The 17,643-nt window shown below is 38.5% G+C and overlaps 1 protein-coding gene across 2 annotated transcripts; it reads right to left on the bottom strand.

Annotated features, from left to right (window-relative positions):
- Positions 1–109: 109 nt before the first annotated feature.
- Positions 110–17,561, bottom strand: PPWD1 (peptidylprolyl isomerase domain and WD repeat containing 1). Of its 2 annotated transcripts, XM_074932314.1 has the most exons (12): positions 17,498–17,560; positions 17,365–17,425; positions 15,830–15,932; positions 15,047–15,147; positions 13,838–13,958; positions 10,315–10,762; positions 9,568–9,758; positions 8,928–9,117; positions 7,348–7,529; positions 4,060–4,141; positions 3,294–3,476; positions 110–1,249 (listed from the first exon to the last, which is right to left on the bottom strand). In XM_074932314.1, the coding sequence occupies exons 1-12, from the start codon at positions 17,558–17,560 to the stop codon at positions 1,106–1,108; spliced, it is 1,869 nt and encodes a 622-aa protein (XP_074788415.1). In that variant the 3' UTR covers positions 110–1,105. The 2 variants fall into 2 exon arrangements, with proteins under 2 accessions (XP_074788415.1, XP_074788414.1); XM_074932313.1 differs by having other exon boundaries at positions 17,365–17,561.
- Positions 17,562–17,643: the final 82 nt, after the last annotated feature.

Below are 17,643 nucleotides of genomic sequence, written 5' to 3'. Positions count from 1 at the left end.
TTTGTTAACATCCCGTCAGAATAGAGATGTGCTACACTTAGCTTACTATAGAACTTTTCATATTGCTGAGGATAGCCCTTTATCTCACTGAAGATAAACTTCTTAGTGGTAGCAGCTTTTGAGGGACTGAATTTGATGAGCATTCACATCTCATTTCATGAATGAAGTTACCAGAACCGTAAAATCATGAGTCTTGGATGAGTGCAGTGGTGTTATGTGAACATAAACAGTCGAGTTAATGTTCCTATATTTAGAGTAGACTTAACTATCCAACATAGAACAGGACTGTATCTAGCCACAGATTCACAAGAGCCTGAGAAGCTGTGTGAGTTTTCCTCAAGGACTGCATCAGAAGCACCTGACAAGCTTAGTTGAAATGACTGCCACCATTTATTTTAAACTAAGTATTTCAGTAGTAGTGTTTGTAGGACTTTGGGTAAAAATGAAGCCAGAAACAGGCTCCTGAGGGTAAAATAATGAGAAAGCAAACACTGAAAGAAAACAACATTGTTGGCAATGTCAAATAAGTTGCACGGGAATTCATACACTAGCATTTCAAGAGCTGACCATTGCTCTTATATACTGAAGACATGTAAACACAACCATTTTTAAAGGACAGAGCTAGATTGCAAACACTGTCCTAGCAGATAGTATCATAACAATCTAAATTTTGATGCATGTACCTATGATTGAAGAGCTTACCTATGACTTCTTCCTCTGTCAAAGATTTCCATACTGTGAAGAGGATTAATTTGATATGAAAGATGCAAATAAACATGAAAAAGTTACCTGATCCTATTTAATAAAAAACACTATCATGAGCCATGATTTTTTTTTAATTTTCAGCTTTGCATAGAAGGAGATGCAAGAAAAACAGTAGACTTTATAAGAAACATGCAGGCATTTTTACTTCAAAATACAAAGTTACCAGAAATACAGACTTAGGGCACTTAAGGTACATTAAAAATAGTAGAACTGGTGATTGCCTCTGTCCTGGCACTTCTTATATCTAAGAATTATCAAAAATGTTTCTGTTCTTTCTCGGTTATTTTTTGGGTCCCACTGTAAGTTTTTTCTGCTTAAGCTGGAACCTTCATCTCCTAGTTTACTTCACTGTGATATTAATGATGCTGATATCCTCATAGGGTTTGTCAGTTTTGGGATTGACTTTTACATTTGAGATTCTCTGAACAACTTCCATTCCTTTAGTCACCCGTCCAAAAACGCTGTGCTTGTTGTCTAGCCATGGCTGTTTGAGGGTATGAGAGGAAAAAGAAAAAGCATATTAAAATTGGAAGCAGCACGTAGGTTAGGTACCAAACCAGATGGAGACTGACCTAGAATAAGTGTACATGGATACATTTTGTATGTTTAGACTATGAAACTTAACACAATGTAAATATTCACATGTAAACTGAGTGCCACTAATACATATTCATATGCATATAAATTCACCTTTTCAGTTGTTTCCTTAAAGTACTACAGAGGTCAAGTTCTAGCAATGCAGTAGAATTTCATAGTTTATTTTAAAGTGTATTCTCAGTTCACAGAAATGCTGTTTCAGTCTATTTCATGGTGTTTTCACAGGTGAATTTTAAGTGTCGGTCCAGAATACTTCTTAAATCCGAGTCATTCATACAGTATGCTCAATTAGCAATCTAAATACGGGCACTGATGTAACTTATAAGCCTCAAAAATATGGTGGATGGGTGTTTTTTTAAAAAAGATACGATTTTAAAGAGTGCTGTAAGAATGTAGTTTCTGTAAGTGTCACCTTTAAGAATTTGTTTTGTAGCTGTTAGATTCACATAACAAAATTTGTCTTTTTGGTTCTGAAATTGTACACAGATCAAGAGAAAATTCAAACCTCAATACTGGCTTCTTTGTACAGCTATAATTGGGCAATGTTAAGGAGTCATCCTGGCACCATACCCAAAAGCATCAAACAACCTAAGCAAGAACTAGATTTCCATCAAGTTTAAACCAATATATTAATAAAAAATACTCTAGGAATATACAATTGCAAACATTTATTAAGAATTTGATATTGCCCTTACTCCAGTTAAAAGCAAAAGACATCTTTATCACAATGGACGAAAATACTTTTCTGGTTCTTAAAGGATGCTTTCAGTGAAGCCTACATTATTGTGTACAGCATTTATTTCCAAAATAAAAAAATTATTTAGATAGTACTAGTGTGTTTCTTATTCCATCAGAAAAAAAATATTTTTACTCTGGGCTTGTGTGGCAAGGTTTTGGTGGGGGGTGCAGCTACAGGTGTGGCTTCTGTGAGAAGCTGCTAGAAGCTTCCTCCATGTCTGACAGAGCCAATGCCAGCCGGCTCCAAGATGGACCCACCGCTGGTCAGTGCCAAGCCCATCAGCAACAGTGGTAGCGCCTATGTCATAACATATTTGAGAAGGGGGGGAAAAAACCCCTGTGCACCTGCAGCCAGGAGAGAGGAGTGAGAATATGAGAGAGGAACAACTGCAGACACCAAGGCCAGTGAAGAAGGAGGATGAGGAGTTGCTCCAGGCACCAGAGCAGAGACCCCCCTGCAGCCCCCGGTGCAGCCCCCGGTGAGGCAGGCTGTGCCCCTGCAGCCCATGGAGGTCCACGGTGGAGCAGATCTCCACCTGCAGCCCCTGGGGGACCCCACTCAGAGCAGGTGGATGCACCCAAAGAAGGCCGGGACTCTGAGGGAAGCCCACGCTGGATCAGTCTGTTGCTGGGAGGACTGCAGCCCACAAAAGGGACCCACACTGGGGCAGTTCATGAAGAGCTGCAGCCCCGGGGGAAGGACTCACATGTAGAGTTCAAGGAGGACTGTCTGCCATGGGAGGGAGCCCATGCTGGGACCGGGGAAGAGTGTGAGGAGTCCTCCCCTGAGGAGGAAGGGGTGGCAGAGGCAATCGGTTATGAACTGACAACAATCCCCATCCCACATCCCCCTGTGCCATGGTCAGGGAGAAGGTAGAGAAACTGGGAGTAAAGTTCAGCTTGGGAAGAAGGGAGGGGTGGTAGGGAAAGTGTTTTAAGATTTGGTTCTATATCTTATTACCCTACTCTGATGTGACTGACAATAAATTAAGTTACTTTTCCCAAATCGAGTCTGTTTTGCCTGTGATAGTTACTGCTGAGTGATCTCCTGTCCTCATCTTGACCCATGAGCCTTTCATTCTCTTCTGTCCCCTGTCCAGCTAAGGAGGGAGTAATAGAGCAGCTTTGATAGTTGTAGTGGTGCTATCTAGTTAGCAATTCAGGCCTTAAACTGAGCCTTTAATATTACTTACAGTTGGCACTACTGTTATAAAAAACTGGGATCCATTGGTATTTGGTCCTGCATTAGCCATGCTGAGTGTGTATGGTCTGTCATGTCGTAAAGTTGAATGAAACTCATCTTCAAATTCTCCTCCCCATATACTTTCACCTCCCATTCCTGTACCAGTTGGGTCACCAGTCTGAATCATGAAACCCTGCACAGAAATTAAATGTTATTACATCGTTGCATAGAATCAATGAGTAGAAGTGGTTTATGCCAGATGACATTTTTTTCCAACCTACTTCAAACCTTTCAAGAAAAACTAAGTACTGAAATGCTGTGGATAAGGGACAAAGCATTCAGAGCTGCTTTAAGGTATTCTGAGTACTTGTGAAAAAACAAGCTTACTCACTGTTCCTGCTAATGAATGACAAACCTGACTATCTGTACCTTTTGCAAACATTTAGGCTGTATCAGCTTGATTCTGGTGCAACAGAAATCAGGAGCCTTACAAAAAATGTCTTCTGACATGAAACAAAGTCTTAATTCAAGCAGGATTGCTGAACTGATCTTTCAATTTTCAGATTTCTTCCACCTTGGCTGTTGCAGAACAACTATTAAACACTAGTAAGTGATAAAGCTGTTTAGAACCTTAAGAGCTGTTCAGACTTTATAGAGAACTCTGAGGCCGTTCCAGAAATCCTTTGTGCAAAAGGGAAACGAGAGAGTTAAGAGAGAGGACTGACCACAAAGGTACATTATCTAAACCAACAAAAAATTAACTTTTTACAAGTTACCTTGATGATACGGTGAAATATGTGTCCATTGTAATAACCATTTCTGCTGTGCACACAGAAATTTTCCACTGTTTTGGGGCACCTGAAACCATGTAACAAAATACAGGCTACAATAAAGATTTAATTGTACAGTGGCAAAGCCCTAAAGATTTCAGCTCAGACTAAAAGCCTGTTGTACTGAACAGTGTTTCAGCACACTGTAGAAAAAGCTTTCATCAAATAAGGAAAAAGACAAATCCTACCTCCTCAAACCCAGGGCTGGAAGCAAAATAGACTTAAGAGTACAAAGTTTCATGACTGCACAGGAAGGCAGCAGCGTTGCTAATACAGAGCTGTTTTCATTATTGCTGAGCAGTGCTTACACAGAGCGCAGGCCTCTTCCGCTCCTCACCCCACCCACCAGTGACTAGGCTGGGGCTGCACAAGAAGGTGTGAGGGGACACAGCTGACCCCAGAGATATTCCATACCTCATGACATCATGCTCAGCATATAAAGCTGGGGGAAGAAGGAGGAAGGAAGCAACATTCAAAGTGATGGTGTCTGTCTTCCCAAGTAACTGTTAGGTGCGATGGAGCCCTGCTTTCCTGGAGATGCCTGAACACTTGCCTGCCACTGGGAAGTGATGAATGACTTCCTTGTTTGCTTTGCTTGCATGCTTGGCTTTTGCTCTCCCTATTAAAGTGTCTTTATCACAACCCACAAGTTTTCTCACTTATACCCTTCTGAGTTCCCCATCCCACTGAGGGCGACATGAGCAAGCAGCTGTGTGGTACTTAATTGATGGCTGGGGTTAAACCATGACACTAAGGTACCAAATCTATTTCCTCAGAGCCTAATTCAATGCACCATTGATTAGATGTTCCTTCCCCAGCTTTCTCTTTAGATAGTTTATTTACTACATCAATCGAGGAGTTTATGTTCCATAAGGAGAAAGCTGTTCACTCTTTTACCTCTACAATTCTATTAAGCTATACATGTAAAGTTGTCCAGTGTTGTGTACAAGAAGTAAAATCTAAAGATACAATGTTTTAATATTATAGAACTTGCAGTCAGCGATCAATTACCCTCCTCAAACTACTCACAAACCTTGTCTGGAAGCAGGGTAATGAGATGGAATATTATTCTTGATGAAATAAAATGGAAAAAACCCCAATCAATCAACCCCTTCAACTTTGTGACTTGATTTTATTTCCAAGAGATTTTCTACTGTCTGATTTCAGCTGGGATAGAGCTAATTTTCTTCCTAGCAGCTGGTACAATGCTGTGCTTTGGATTTAGTGTGAGAATCATGTCGGTAACACGCTAATGTTTTAGCTGTTGCAAAGTAGTTGTTAAAAAGTTGTCTTAAGTTAAGGATGTTTCAGTTTCCCACGTTCAGCCAGCAAGCAGGTGCACAGGAAGCTGGGAGGGAGCACGGCCAGGACAGGTGACCTGAACTAACCAAAGGGCTATTCCGTACCATAGAATGTCATGCTCAGTACATAAACTGGGGAGAGTGGGCAGGGGGGCACATCACTGCTCAGACATCTGTCAGCAGGTGGTGAGCAAGTACATCATGCATCACTTGTCTTCTTGGGTTATATTTCTCTGTTATATTCCTTATCATCAGCATCATCATTTATTACTGTATTTTATTTTAGTTATTAATCTGTTCTTATCTTAACCCATGAGTTTTACTACTTTTTCAATACTCCTTCCCATCCCATGGAGAAAGGGGAGGAGAAAGTGAGCAGCTGCATGGTGCTTAGTTGCTGGCTGGGGTTAAACCACAACAGCTACCAGAGTAAAAATTTTTTGCAATAGCTCTTCCACTTCCATTTTATAAAATGGATTAGTAGCCAGGGTAGATCTACACTGACAGGTTTACACAGTCACACACATTTTCCCAGCAAGTAAGAAAATAGCCAAGGTGAGTCCATAGCTGTAGAATTACTTTAGCTGTGACAAGGAACATTAGCTTGGGCTTACTGATACTCAAAACCACCTCATTAAACAGAGCACCAATGACATAACTACTCAAACAGGTAAGATTAGAGTCCCAGTTCCTGCTGAGCAGTACATAGTCATTCACAACTTTATTCCATGAGCACACAGGCAAAGATTTAAAGGGCATACAAAGCCACATCCTATATGCTCTTCTACATGCTCATCTTAAGAGATTTTAAATTTGAGGCTCAGCTGGGAGTAGACACTAGAACAAGAAAGGACAAACCTAACAATAATCAAGCCTACTAATACTGTATTTAATATAAAATTGCATAGAAAACATTGCAGTGAAGCACCTGCAATAGCATGCATGCAAATAGAGCTACATGCTGACATGAGAATTAAACAAACAAAAAAATCAGATGTAACATAGCTTGGCTTTTCACTCGTAGGCAAGGGCAGTACTGTTACTGCAACCTATATGCTAGAATTACAAATTCCAGAAACTAGGGCCTGATGCAAGGAGACACTGGTGAAGAAAGCAGTAGAAGACTAGCAGCCCTACAGGGTAGAACTGACGTTGTGTTGCCTTACATGTGCTTATGACAAAACATGAATTTGTTTCTGGAGAAGCATGGACTACACTTAAATGGTTAAATTTCAATGTATAACAATATAAAATACACTATAAATTTACTGTTTTGTAACAAAATCTTTGCATTTATTAGTACCACAAAGGAGGTGCTGACACAATAACTTTAGCAGTTTTCATGCATAAAACTTTTTCAGTTATATCCATGGTTTTGAATATGCACAGCACTAATATTATATGCTCACATAAATTTTATGTGGCTCTTGAAGGAGCTACAGTAACGTAAAATGTAGTACAGTGGCCCCATTTAGAAGCTGCAAACTACTATTCCTCTGGCTTACACAGACCTACTGCCAAATCTACTGTTGGTGCCAACATCATCCTTCTTTTTCAAGACAGAATCAAACAGCACTGTCTTACAAGAATATGAAACTCACACAGAAGAGCATCGTGACCTACCCACCCCTGTGGTTTAGAGAAAGAACAGAATTTAAGGAAGGAATAAACCTCCTGAACCAGTAATTAAATAAAAGCTAAAATCATTAAAACAAATCTGTGGCCTCAGCAGTTATTTAGACCTATTTTTACCATACTTTGTGTTTGTCAAGAGTCACATTCCTAGATTGATGATTAAGAAACTGTAGGAAACAAGGACAGTAGAAAAAGGGGAAGAATTATTCCTAGCTTCAAATGTAGGTCTTGGATACTCCTACCAAAAAGCACTGAAGGAAGAAGAAACAAAATAAAAGAAAAATTACCAAATACATACTCAACAGGAAAGAGCTTGATATGAATATCTCCCATGCTTGTGTGGATGATGGCACTATCTGAAACTCTTTTAGGTCCTTCTGCCTGAGTGGCTGCCATGACCTCCTCTTTAGAAGGCTTCTCATTAAATACATCTCTGTCAGAATCTGCACTCTTTGTATCTTCTGGTTCACGTTTAGTAAACTGAAGAACAAAAGAACAAAAGGTTAACTGTTTGGTTTTCTTTTTTTTTTTTTCCCCTCATCTTACACACTACGCTACACCCAAGACATCAGTGTGATTAGTCAACCTGCTAAACACACAACTAGATTTGAAATGTAGGGAGAGTATTCACAGACAGTTTATCCTTGCATCTCAGTCTTGTGCGTTACCAGCACTTCCAGTCACAAATTCCAGTACAACTACATCTAAATCCACACAACTTTTTATGTTTTCCTTAAACTTCCTTCCCTTTTCAACAGAAAGCCCACAACAGTTCAGCATATTTTCTTTAAAAAACAGAAAGAGTGGAAAATATCAGTGTTCTGTTATATACAAGTAAAACTTGGAGGTTTCATCACAAAGCTTGTAGTTTCAGTACAAAATCAAACTACATCCTCTTATTCCAACACTGCACTAATACAAAACTATAGAAAACCAACGAATTTAACTCAAAACATGAGAAATTTCAGAAATAGAATTTTTGTAGAACTGACAGAAAAATATAAAATAAATATACAAGTACATGAGCATCTGCTTAAGTAACACACGTATCAAATGACAATCACTAATCTTTCCACATGCATACAGTCATGTCTTCCCTCAAGTGAGTAGCATTTTCAGATTTTGCCTAACTTCCTCCTCACTTGTCAAATCATTCGGAGTAGTATTCCATTCGAAGTATATATTCCATTATGTACTACACATTAACCACACAAAGCTTTAGAAATTATACTGTCTTGAGCTCCAATGGAAAATATGAAAACAAATTCAAGCACAAGTGAAAACAGACAGAATCATCTCTAACCTCTATGGTGACCACATCCCAGATCAACTATTAACTACTCTGGAATTGATTGTCTCTTTGACTTATTCACTACATCTCACCTAAAATCTAAATTGTGAACAGGAAGATGACTCTTGTCTTAGTTGCCCATAATGTACTTGGTGCTACCAAGTACCAGTGCTGCCCTGAATTTAATTATTTTTATTACTTATTTTATATAATTAGTTATTGTTTATCTGAATAATCTTGTAAGGGTTTTTTTAGGGTTTTAAGTGTGGGGTTTTTTCAACTAGAACAAAAGCATATATTCTTCTCAGAGAACTATAATTTAGACAGCCAAAACCATCCAAGTTTATGTAACTGCTTGAGAAATAATGAAAAAATTAAAAACTACAAAGCTGTTTCTAGTCAATTTATAGCTAGTTCAAGCTAAAGCTAAAATATAGTTGTAATATAAAGAGACTCTTCTGGAAAAGTTGTGTTTGCAAATACTCAAGACTAAAAGCACTGGAAAGGTGCAACGATCAAAATAAAAAATAATGCACAAAAAAACATCAATACAAGATTGGAGTTATTTAAATAAAAACCACACACACCATATAAAACCTATTTTTTTTAAAAGCCGTGCAAATTACTGTCGGATCTGCCTGGATATTCTGGAGAACAGGATTTTCAGATGCCTTCATCTCTATAGTGATTGCAGCACGATGTTTCTTTGCTACTCCTTGGAACAAAGCTAGTTGCATCACTCTGATGTTCTCTTGTTTTCCCAAGATACGAATACACCTGAAGTACAAGATGTAAAAAGGCGTAAATACTCTTAGCTGCTCACAGTCAGAGAATGTCTCCTTTCTGACTGTAAGACTCAAAGCAGAATTCAAAATAGTTTACTGGGTTTTATACTTCTCTATTCAAACTTGCTACATAATTCACTGGTCAGTCTCCTTATGCAGTAAAATCCCAACTGCATGATTCACATTTCCTTTGTTATCACATCCAGTTAGACAGGGATGAATTGATTACACATTTTTAATACAAATAGACTTCAAGTATTTTCTCCTCATTTCACTAAGCTTCAAACTGTAGTCATTGTTCGTTACTAAGCATGGGAGTATCTAACGTAAGGCAAAAGATTAGAGACCCCCACAGTCATATAAAGCTTAAGTATACTAGAAATTTGACTGAATATAGGCTTTGAAACAAACATTTATCTTAACGTGTGTCACTGGAACTTACCTGTTAGTCTCTACATTTATGACCTTAATGCCCAACATTGTTCCATAGAGAACGAAGTGTCCAGTTTCATCAAAAATTATATTAATTAATCTTACTGCATCCACTTTCTCCAGCTCACGCTCAACTGCCATACGTCGACCAAACTCCATGTCTGGTAGTTGCTGTCTCATCTGCTGAAGTTCAGTAAACATCTACAGAAAAAAACAGAATCACTGTTACATGAACATACTTTAAACTTTTGATCCAGCAAAACACAGATCCACGTCCTTAGAAAATACAGAATTTAAGTGAGATGACTCCACTAACACTTAACTAAAGAATTAAAATAAATTCAAGTAATACTCTTTCTAATGAACCAATATGCACATTGTAGTACTAGGCTTAAGCAAAGGAAGTAAAGTGTGTAACTGTCTATCAAAGTTCTTAAAAAATGAGAAATTTAATTTGTTATTTTGATGTTACTTGAAATAGGCGTTTTCTGTAATTCTTTTCTAGTAAAAAGAAATCTAGCAGTATGAAAATCAACAGCTTTTTCACTGATTTTTGTTAGTTATACAGTAAGAATTAGTTCTGGGGCGAAGAAATGCAAGAGGCAAGGAAGAGAACACGGAAAACCTTTTCTCAGTAAAAATACAGCATTGAAGCTGAGCTTTAGAAATAAATGATAAATTAGGTGAATGTGCTGGTAAATAAATTGAAATAAATAGAGGAAAAGCCTCAATAAAAGAGAAGCAAGATCAAACTCACACTCAGCGATTCATCAAAGACTCTCATGAGCTTCCCTGTCAGAAAACGGAAAATTCTAACTTTTCTGTCAGACCCAAGAGTGGCCATTTTCTTGCCATCAGGTGAAAAACTTATACTGGATGGGTAAGCCTTGCATTTAGCAAATTCATATAGATCAGTATCTGTTTTATACTCCCAGTTCACATTCTTGGGAAATTTATATTCGTGAGGAGTACCAGTCCAGTACTCGATCATTCCAGATTTGTCAGAAGACACTACTACTTTGTAGACAGGGTTCAAGCGTATCTGAGTAAGAGAAGATGTATGGAGTTTATCAAAAACATGAAGTGGCTGGTTATTTCCTCGTCCATCGTAGATGAATATTTTTCCTGTGCTCTTCTCAGATGTTGCAACAGAAGATATGGCATCTCCAGGGCAATACACCCATTCACATTGGCCAGGGTAGAAGCTGCAACCAAGAGTAGGGAAAAAAAAAAAGACTGGTGTTACTTAGATAAGAATCAAGTTACACTATAAACATGAAATCAAATATTGGAAGCAAATTTTAAACTTTATTTACTAGTCTTGCTAAAATTCAACAGTGTTATAAACAAGCCATGCAATTCAGTGGATGGCTCAGTCAATTTCTGTTGTTCCCATATTGTTTTATAAAGAGGCTGTGATAGAAAGCAAAAGGTAGAAGGTGGGTATAAAAGAAGAATAAGAATGGAAATCCAGCTGAATACCACCAGCGGCATTAATGATTACTATTGAATGTATATGACTCAGTAGCATTTTTCTTTCACCTGTTAAGTGATTAATGCTTCAGTGGCAATGAAGACAACTGCACCTTTGCCATACATTTACAGAAAAGTTCAACTAGGTCTTGCCAAAAAAAAAAAAAAAATATCCAAACAAACAAAAATACTCAAACAGATAGTCACGTAAGTAAAATTAAGACAATCACCCTACATTCAGTAAGTGTTCTGAATACATTTAAGAATGATTCCATTTGCTACTACAAAAACATACTATCAAATTAAACAACCTGCAGATATGATCAGTAATATTTACGTCTTTTTTTAAAAAGTCTGTGAGCAAAGATTTTAAGAACCAGAACTCAAACTATATGACAGACCATAAAGAAATGCAGTCTCCATAGGAAACTTATATTTAGTATCGTTTCATAAATCAAGCTAACAGATACTGAAGAACACACAAGTGACAGACAGATTTCAATTTTCAATGCCTGTCTGCTGAAAATTCTCATAAAAAGAAACATAACCAGAAGTTTGTCTCAGGTTCACTAGAAAGAAAAGGATCAAATACATACATAAAAAAAAAAAAAAAGTCCCACTGATCTATGCACCATTATCCAAAGTTTCTGCAGAAATAGCCACCCTTCTATGGATCACTGATGGAAGCATAAAGCACATGGATTTCCATATAGTCACACTGAGTACGTAGCTTAGAAATGAAAGGATCTGAAGAATTTCAGACAAAGCTTATCAACCCTGCAATGTACCAGCATGTACATATAAAAGCATGCAACACAAGATGTGAATTGAAAAGACCACAAAAACTTAGGATTCTACATTAACTCTTGCAAGCCTGAGCAAACAGCCATGAAAAAAGTCTCAGGCACATCAACAGAAACTATCTGCTCAATAAACAGTAATACAGTAGAGCAACAAACATTAAGTTTTAAAAGGTTATTCAGGACAATACTTGTATTACAGCTATATACTGTTCTCTTGTTCATTAAAGAGTTCACTTCAGGTAAAACTCAGTGTTGTGGTTTAAACCCAGCTGGCAGCCAAACACCACCCAGACACTTGCTCTCCCTCCCGCTCCTGGGGGATAAGAGAGTTAACTGGACGGGTAAAGAGAGACTCGTAGGTTGAGATAAAAACAATTTAATAATTGGAATAAAATAAAACAATAACAATAATAGGAAGTACAAATGGGCAACACACCATGCAATTGATCACCACCTGCCAGCTGCTACCCAGCCCCTTCCTGGCTAGTGATCCAAGACCACCAAGATTACCCCAACTGCAACCCTGGAAGCGAGAGAAAACTCCCCCTTCCTGGCCAACCCTCCTTTTTATAGTCAGCATGACACTGCATGATATGGAATATTTCAATAGCCAACTTGGGTCCAGGGCTCTCCCTCTGCTTCCTCCCCGCTTCCTGTATATGTGTGCACGGGCAGGACATGGGGAGTTGGAAAGCACTTAATTTCTTAGCAACAACTGAGAACATCAGTGTATTATCAACATTCTTCTCATACAGTTCAGCATGTGGTAGCACACCACTCTTCTAGCTACTAAGAAATAAAATTAACTCTATCCCAGTCAAAACCAGGACACCCAAATATCTCTGAAAAAAATATATGGGGAGATGAGAGTCTTGATTACAGAGGCTGGAAAAACATCTAAAGATAAATCAGGAAACATACTATAGCAAAATGTTACAGATAGCATTCTCAGGGTATTCCTGAAGCAAAACGGATTTAAATTCTCCATCAGTTTTCCCTAAATTCTGAAACAGAAAAAAAGCACCTTCTATTGTAACACCAAATTAAGTTTTTCTTAATAATAATTTTTTTTAATCCTGTAATTTTACTAATTTTGTAGTTACAACATAGGGCTGCTAAGTAGAAAAGCCCAGTAAAAACAGAAGAGTAAAGCTAACTGGAAGTTTTCCACAGCAGAGAGTCAAGAGGGAATCAATTCCTATAGGCTAAGTACATTATCTGGATGATAATACTAAAACTATATCCAGCAAAGCAGGCAACATAAGCTTTTATACAGTTATTCTGTTTGTTGGGGTTTTTTTTGAGTTTATGCTTCTATTTCACAACTAATCAACAAGACTTTGAGGAATAAGTTTTCCAATTTTAAAAGGCTTGTGGAAACATGAGTATTTTTACCATTCCTGGTGCAGCATTCAATGATCTTTCAACCCTCTTAAGCCACCCCTGTAACAAGTGGGGCTTGTTTTCCTCCAGTATTGTTATAATTCCAATAACATCTATTCCTTTTTCTCCCAGATTCTTTAGCTACATACTGTATAACTACAGAAATCCTACAACAGCAAGACTAAGGAAAACAACAACATTCTTTCTAACAGAAGAAGTACATTTCTATCCCTATGACAACAAATAAGACAATACATACAGGCCAAATTCCCTCTCTGCTGGAATTATTAGTTGGCTAAAATTTTTTAAATCAGTGCCAAACAACAGAAAAAAAAAAATTATGCCTAGCTAAGTATTTTGAGAAACATCACATCTCTGTGCATAATATTTGATCCTGAGAAAAGGCATAGACCTACTCCACTCATGTACCATACAGAGTTGTAAATTATTCTATTCAGGCAGGCAGGATCCAGCCACTGGATGCATTCCAAATAATGAAACTTACTCAGCTTCATCTGACTGTAGGAAAAATCCCTCAAAAAAAGCAAAATATTGACTTACCTCTTAGCAAAAGAAACATCATTTATAATTCCAAACAAACATTTTCAAGAACTAATTTACCCAAGTTTCAGCATGTTGATCATATCGAAGTTGACTACATCGAACACCTTCATTGCTTTGTCATCTCCAACTGAACAGAATAATGCCCCCTCTGAACTCACAGCAATACTCTCAATAACACCTATTAGAAAAGTTAACATACTATTAAGACATAGGAAAGGGACATCCTTCCTTTCAATATTCCACAGAAAAAAATTCCACAAAAAGACCCATAAATTAAATATTGTAATTTAATTATTTTAATTTTATATGTTTATTTAGAAAAATTGAGAACACCATTATGATATGGTAAAAAAAATGATGTGCTACTCAGCTTGCATCTCTCAAAACAGAAAAAGCAGTAGAACTCTATAGACTCTTACAGTCCTGCTATTAACACACATAACACTCAAAATTGAGCCTTCTTTAAGTTTTTCACAATATTTATTTTTGCTTGGTAGGCTTTGCTCTCACATTTTGTTTCTGTGTATAATGAGAAGCTGAGAGTTAAGATAAAGAATCCACCACAATATTTTTCAATAACTCTAAAAAGAAATAGTACTTTTACTATTAATATTATATATTTTTCTAATTGTAACAGTCTGCATATCAAACCAGTTTTTTCCACCAGGCATATCATTTCTAATAGCAATGAGAACCTCATTACCTGTCCAGCCTATTTAACGCTTAGCACAGTACAGAAGAGCTATGTGCACTTACTAACTCAGAACATTGAGTTAAAATTATTAATTCTTAATTGCAGAATTTACTCTAAAGTTGCAATAATTTCAGATTAAAATAATAATTTTTTTCCATACTGCAGGTAAAAAAAGGGAGAAAAATAAGGGATGAAGGTAACCTTACTTAAAGTGACATGTTTTTAAATTTCTGTGGATTTTATGTACCTTGTTCATGTATTTTTAAACAGTTTCTTCATGTCATAGACAATCTCCCCACAGGTGGGGCACAAGGGAATGCAAAGGATGTAGGGTATCTGTGCAGGAGGAGTGCCACATGTTTTATTCTCACCCTATCCCTCCTGCAGTTTAGGAGCAAAACATTAACAGGACAAGGGAATAAAGGAAGATAGGTTGACATCATTTAATCCCTGACTGCAGTAAATGAATTGCAGAACCCCTCTCCTCTTTACTTGTACTCCCTCCTCAAATGACTAAGAGAAAGAGACAGGAAAAAGTGAGGTCGCTTGGAGAAGAAAAAGCAACTTCTCACCTAGGTGACTCCGGAAGTGTTTAACAAACTCAATCCCTTCTTCTATTTTTTTCCAGAATTTTACATGTCCGTCATGACTGGCTGTTATAATAAAATCTGTCCTACAATGACAAAAGAAAAATATTTTAAAAAGAAAGATACCCACATCATGTACTTTCACACTGGGCAGTAATTTACACTATAATTAACACTGTGCAGAGAATGAACTTTAAAAAAAATTACTGTGACAATCTCTTTGAATGGGTATTATTACTCCCAGAAAAGCAAACAAGTATTTTAATGCACTCTGGATTAACCTATGAAAAGTCAACAGCCTGAAGAAATCTATAATACCATCCTTTATGACTATATAAATTTTACTACTGTTTTAGGTCTGGTTTCACAGTAGTTACTGTTTACTAATACACATGTGTATACCTAGAGACATATAAAAGAGAAGAAAGCTATCTCCTCAATCTGTGCAGCTATGCTGAATCCCGTTTTGCTCAGATGCAGTCAGCTGCTCTTATTCCTGTATGGGCTGCACACTGCAATAAGGATTTTAAGATCATCTTTTAGTCTATTTAAATAATTTTTATCTTATTTCTCAGTAAGCCCTTTCATCTGCACTTAGGGGTTTTTTTTTTAAAAAAAGCTCCCCTTTCATTTGCACTTATTTTTTTTTTAAAAAAAAGCTCCTCTGAACATCCTAACTTTCCATTATTAACCTTCTACAGTGAAAACTTCCCAGTGTATACAAAAATACATCTCTGACAGAGAGATACAGTGGAAAAAGACACTTACTTGGTACATGCTACATGTGTAATGACATCTCTGTGCATGTAACTGCGTTCATACATCGAAGCACATGGTAGATTTTCAAGATAAACGTGCTCAAATTCAAGAACTAAACAGAACAAAAAGAAAAATCAGGAAATAATTTCTTCCCGTAAAAGCACATCTAGCTTCTGTTCTCCCTTAACGCTTGACTAGCTTACTCCCATTTTAGTCAAGATTATACTAGGATTTTGTGCAAACATAATAAAAGGGGTTTTCACTGTGGCTTTATAATCAGACTTACATATTATCAGTAGACTAAAGCCATTCAAACTCTGCTTTAACCCACAGAGATGCTGCCTTTTAGAGTAACTATTACCTTGTAAAACCAGAAAACAGTAACAATAATAGAAAGTACAAACAGGTAACGCACAATGCAATTGCTCATCACTCACCAACTCATACCCTACCCATTCCCTGCTAGCAATCCTGAAATACCAAGATCCCATAACTGCAATCCTGGAAGCGAAAGACAAACCCCTCTTCGCAGCCAATCCTCATTTATATACTGAGCATGACACCGCATGATATGGAATATTTCAATGGCCAACTTGGGTCCAGGGCTCTCCCTCTGCTTCCTCCCCGCTTCCTGTATATGTGTGCATGGGCAGGACATGGGGAGTTGGAAAGCACTTAATTTCTTAGCAACAACTGAAAACATTAGTGTTTTATCAAATTCCTTACTGAATCCAAAGCACTGCACTATTCTAGCTACTAAGAGAAAAAAATACCTCTATCCCAGCTGAAACCAGGGCACTGCCAGTAAATAGAAGATCACCTTACTTTCTTACCAAACCAAACGTATGCCTGTTGTTGTTAAGCCAGATTCAAGGTCCCACACAGGTACTGTAGCTTATATTCTTAAATGCTAGCACCTACCTAGATTACTGTTTAACTGGCCCACCTAAAATGACTTCATTTTCTGCTTTTGTCCCATTTTTACATCCTAACTGTAACATGCAACGGCACTTGTTACTGAACTGACAGGTTTGCCTCTGCTGAGCATTACAATGATACTCAGAGTGCTTTGAGATACCAGGCACATAAAAACTATATGCCAGAATACAAACTAGAGGCTTCTACTTGCCCATCTCAGGGCAGCGATCCAGAACACAATTAACTCCACAGCTGTGAACAGCACAGCTCCAGCAATACAAACGCTGCAAAGCAGGGCCTCTTAGCCTAAGGGTGTCCTCCAGAGAAAACAGAATACGGTGTCCCCGGCCCGTAATTTCGCACCCGAGGCGTCACTGCACAGTCCAAACATTTTACGCACGAGACACCGGTTCAGGCAACGGGCTTCCACCCGCCCGCCCTCCTCCCCTACCCCGGCGCGCGAGGGAACCTCCCGAGGGCGGCCCAGCTGCCAGGCAACCCCACCCCACAGCCGCCTTCCCACCGCTTCAGACCCTGCCCGGGGCAGCGTCACAGACGGCTCCCGGGCCGCTCGCTCCCCAGAGAAAGAACAGACGGGCGGTCGAGGGCTCCGCTCCTCCCGTTACCTCTCCTCTTTTTCGCCTGCGTGGCCTCCCCCGGGAGCGGCCCGACCCAGCGCTCCTGCTCCTCCTCATCCTCCTCCTCATCGTTGTTATTGTTGTTCTTATCGTCGTCTGCCACCACCACCTCCTCCCTCACCTCTTCGCTGCCGCCCACCATCTCATGTTGCTTTCGCTTGCGCTCCGAGTCGCAGGACGCCATGCTTGGCAACGTCACTTCACCGCGACGCTTCCCGCCTTCGCCACACCCCGTGCCGGGCGCCTGAAAATTGACGGCCCGGGGCA

Source organism: Athene noctua, chromosome Z (genome assembly GCF_965140245.1).
Source record: "Athene noctua chromosome Z, bAthNoc1.hap1.1, whole genome shotgun sequence".
NCBI lineage: Eukaryota > Metazoa > Chordata > Aves > Strigiformes > Strigidae > Athene > Athene noctua.
Note: the sequence above shows the minus strand (reverse complement) of the source record. Positions and strands in the feature narration are given on the sequence as shown.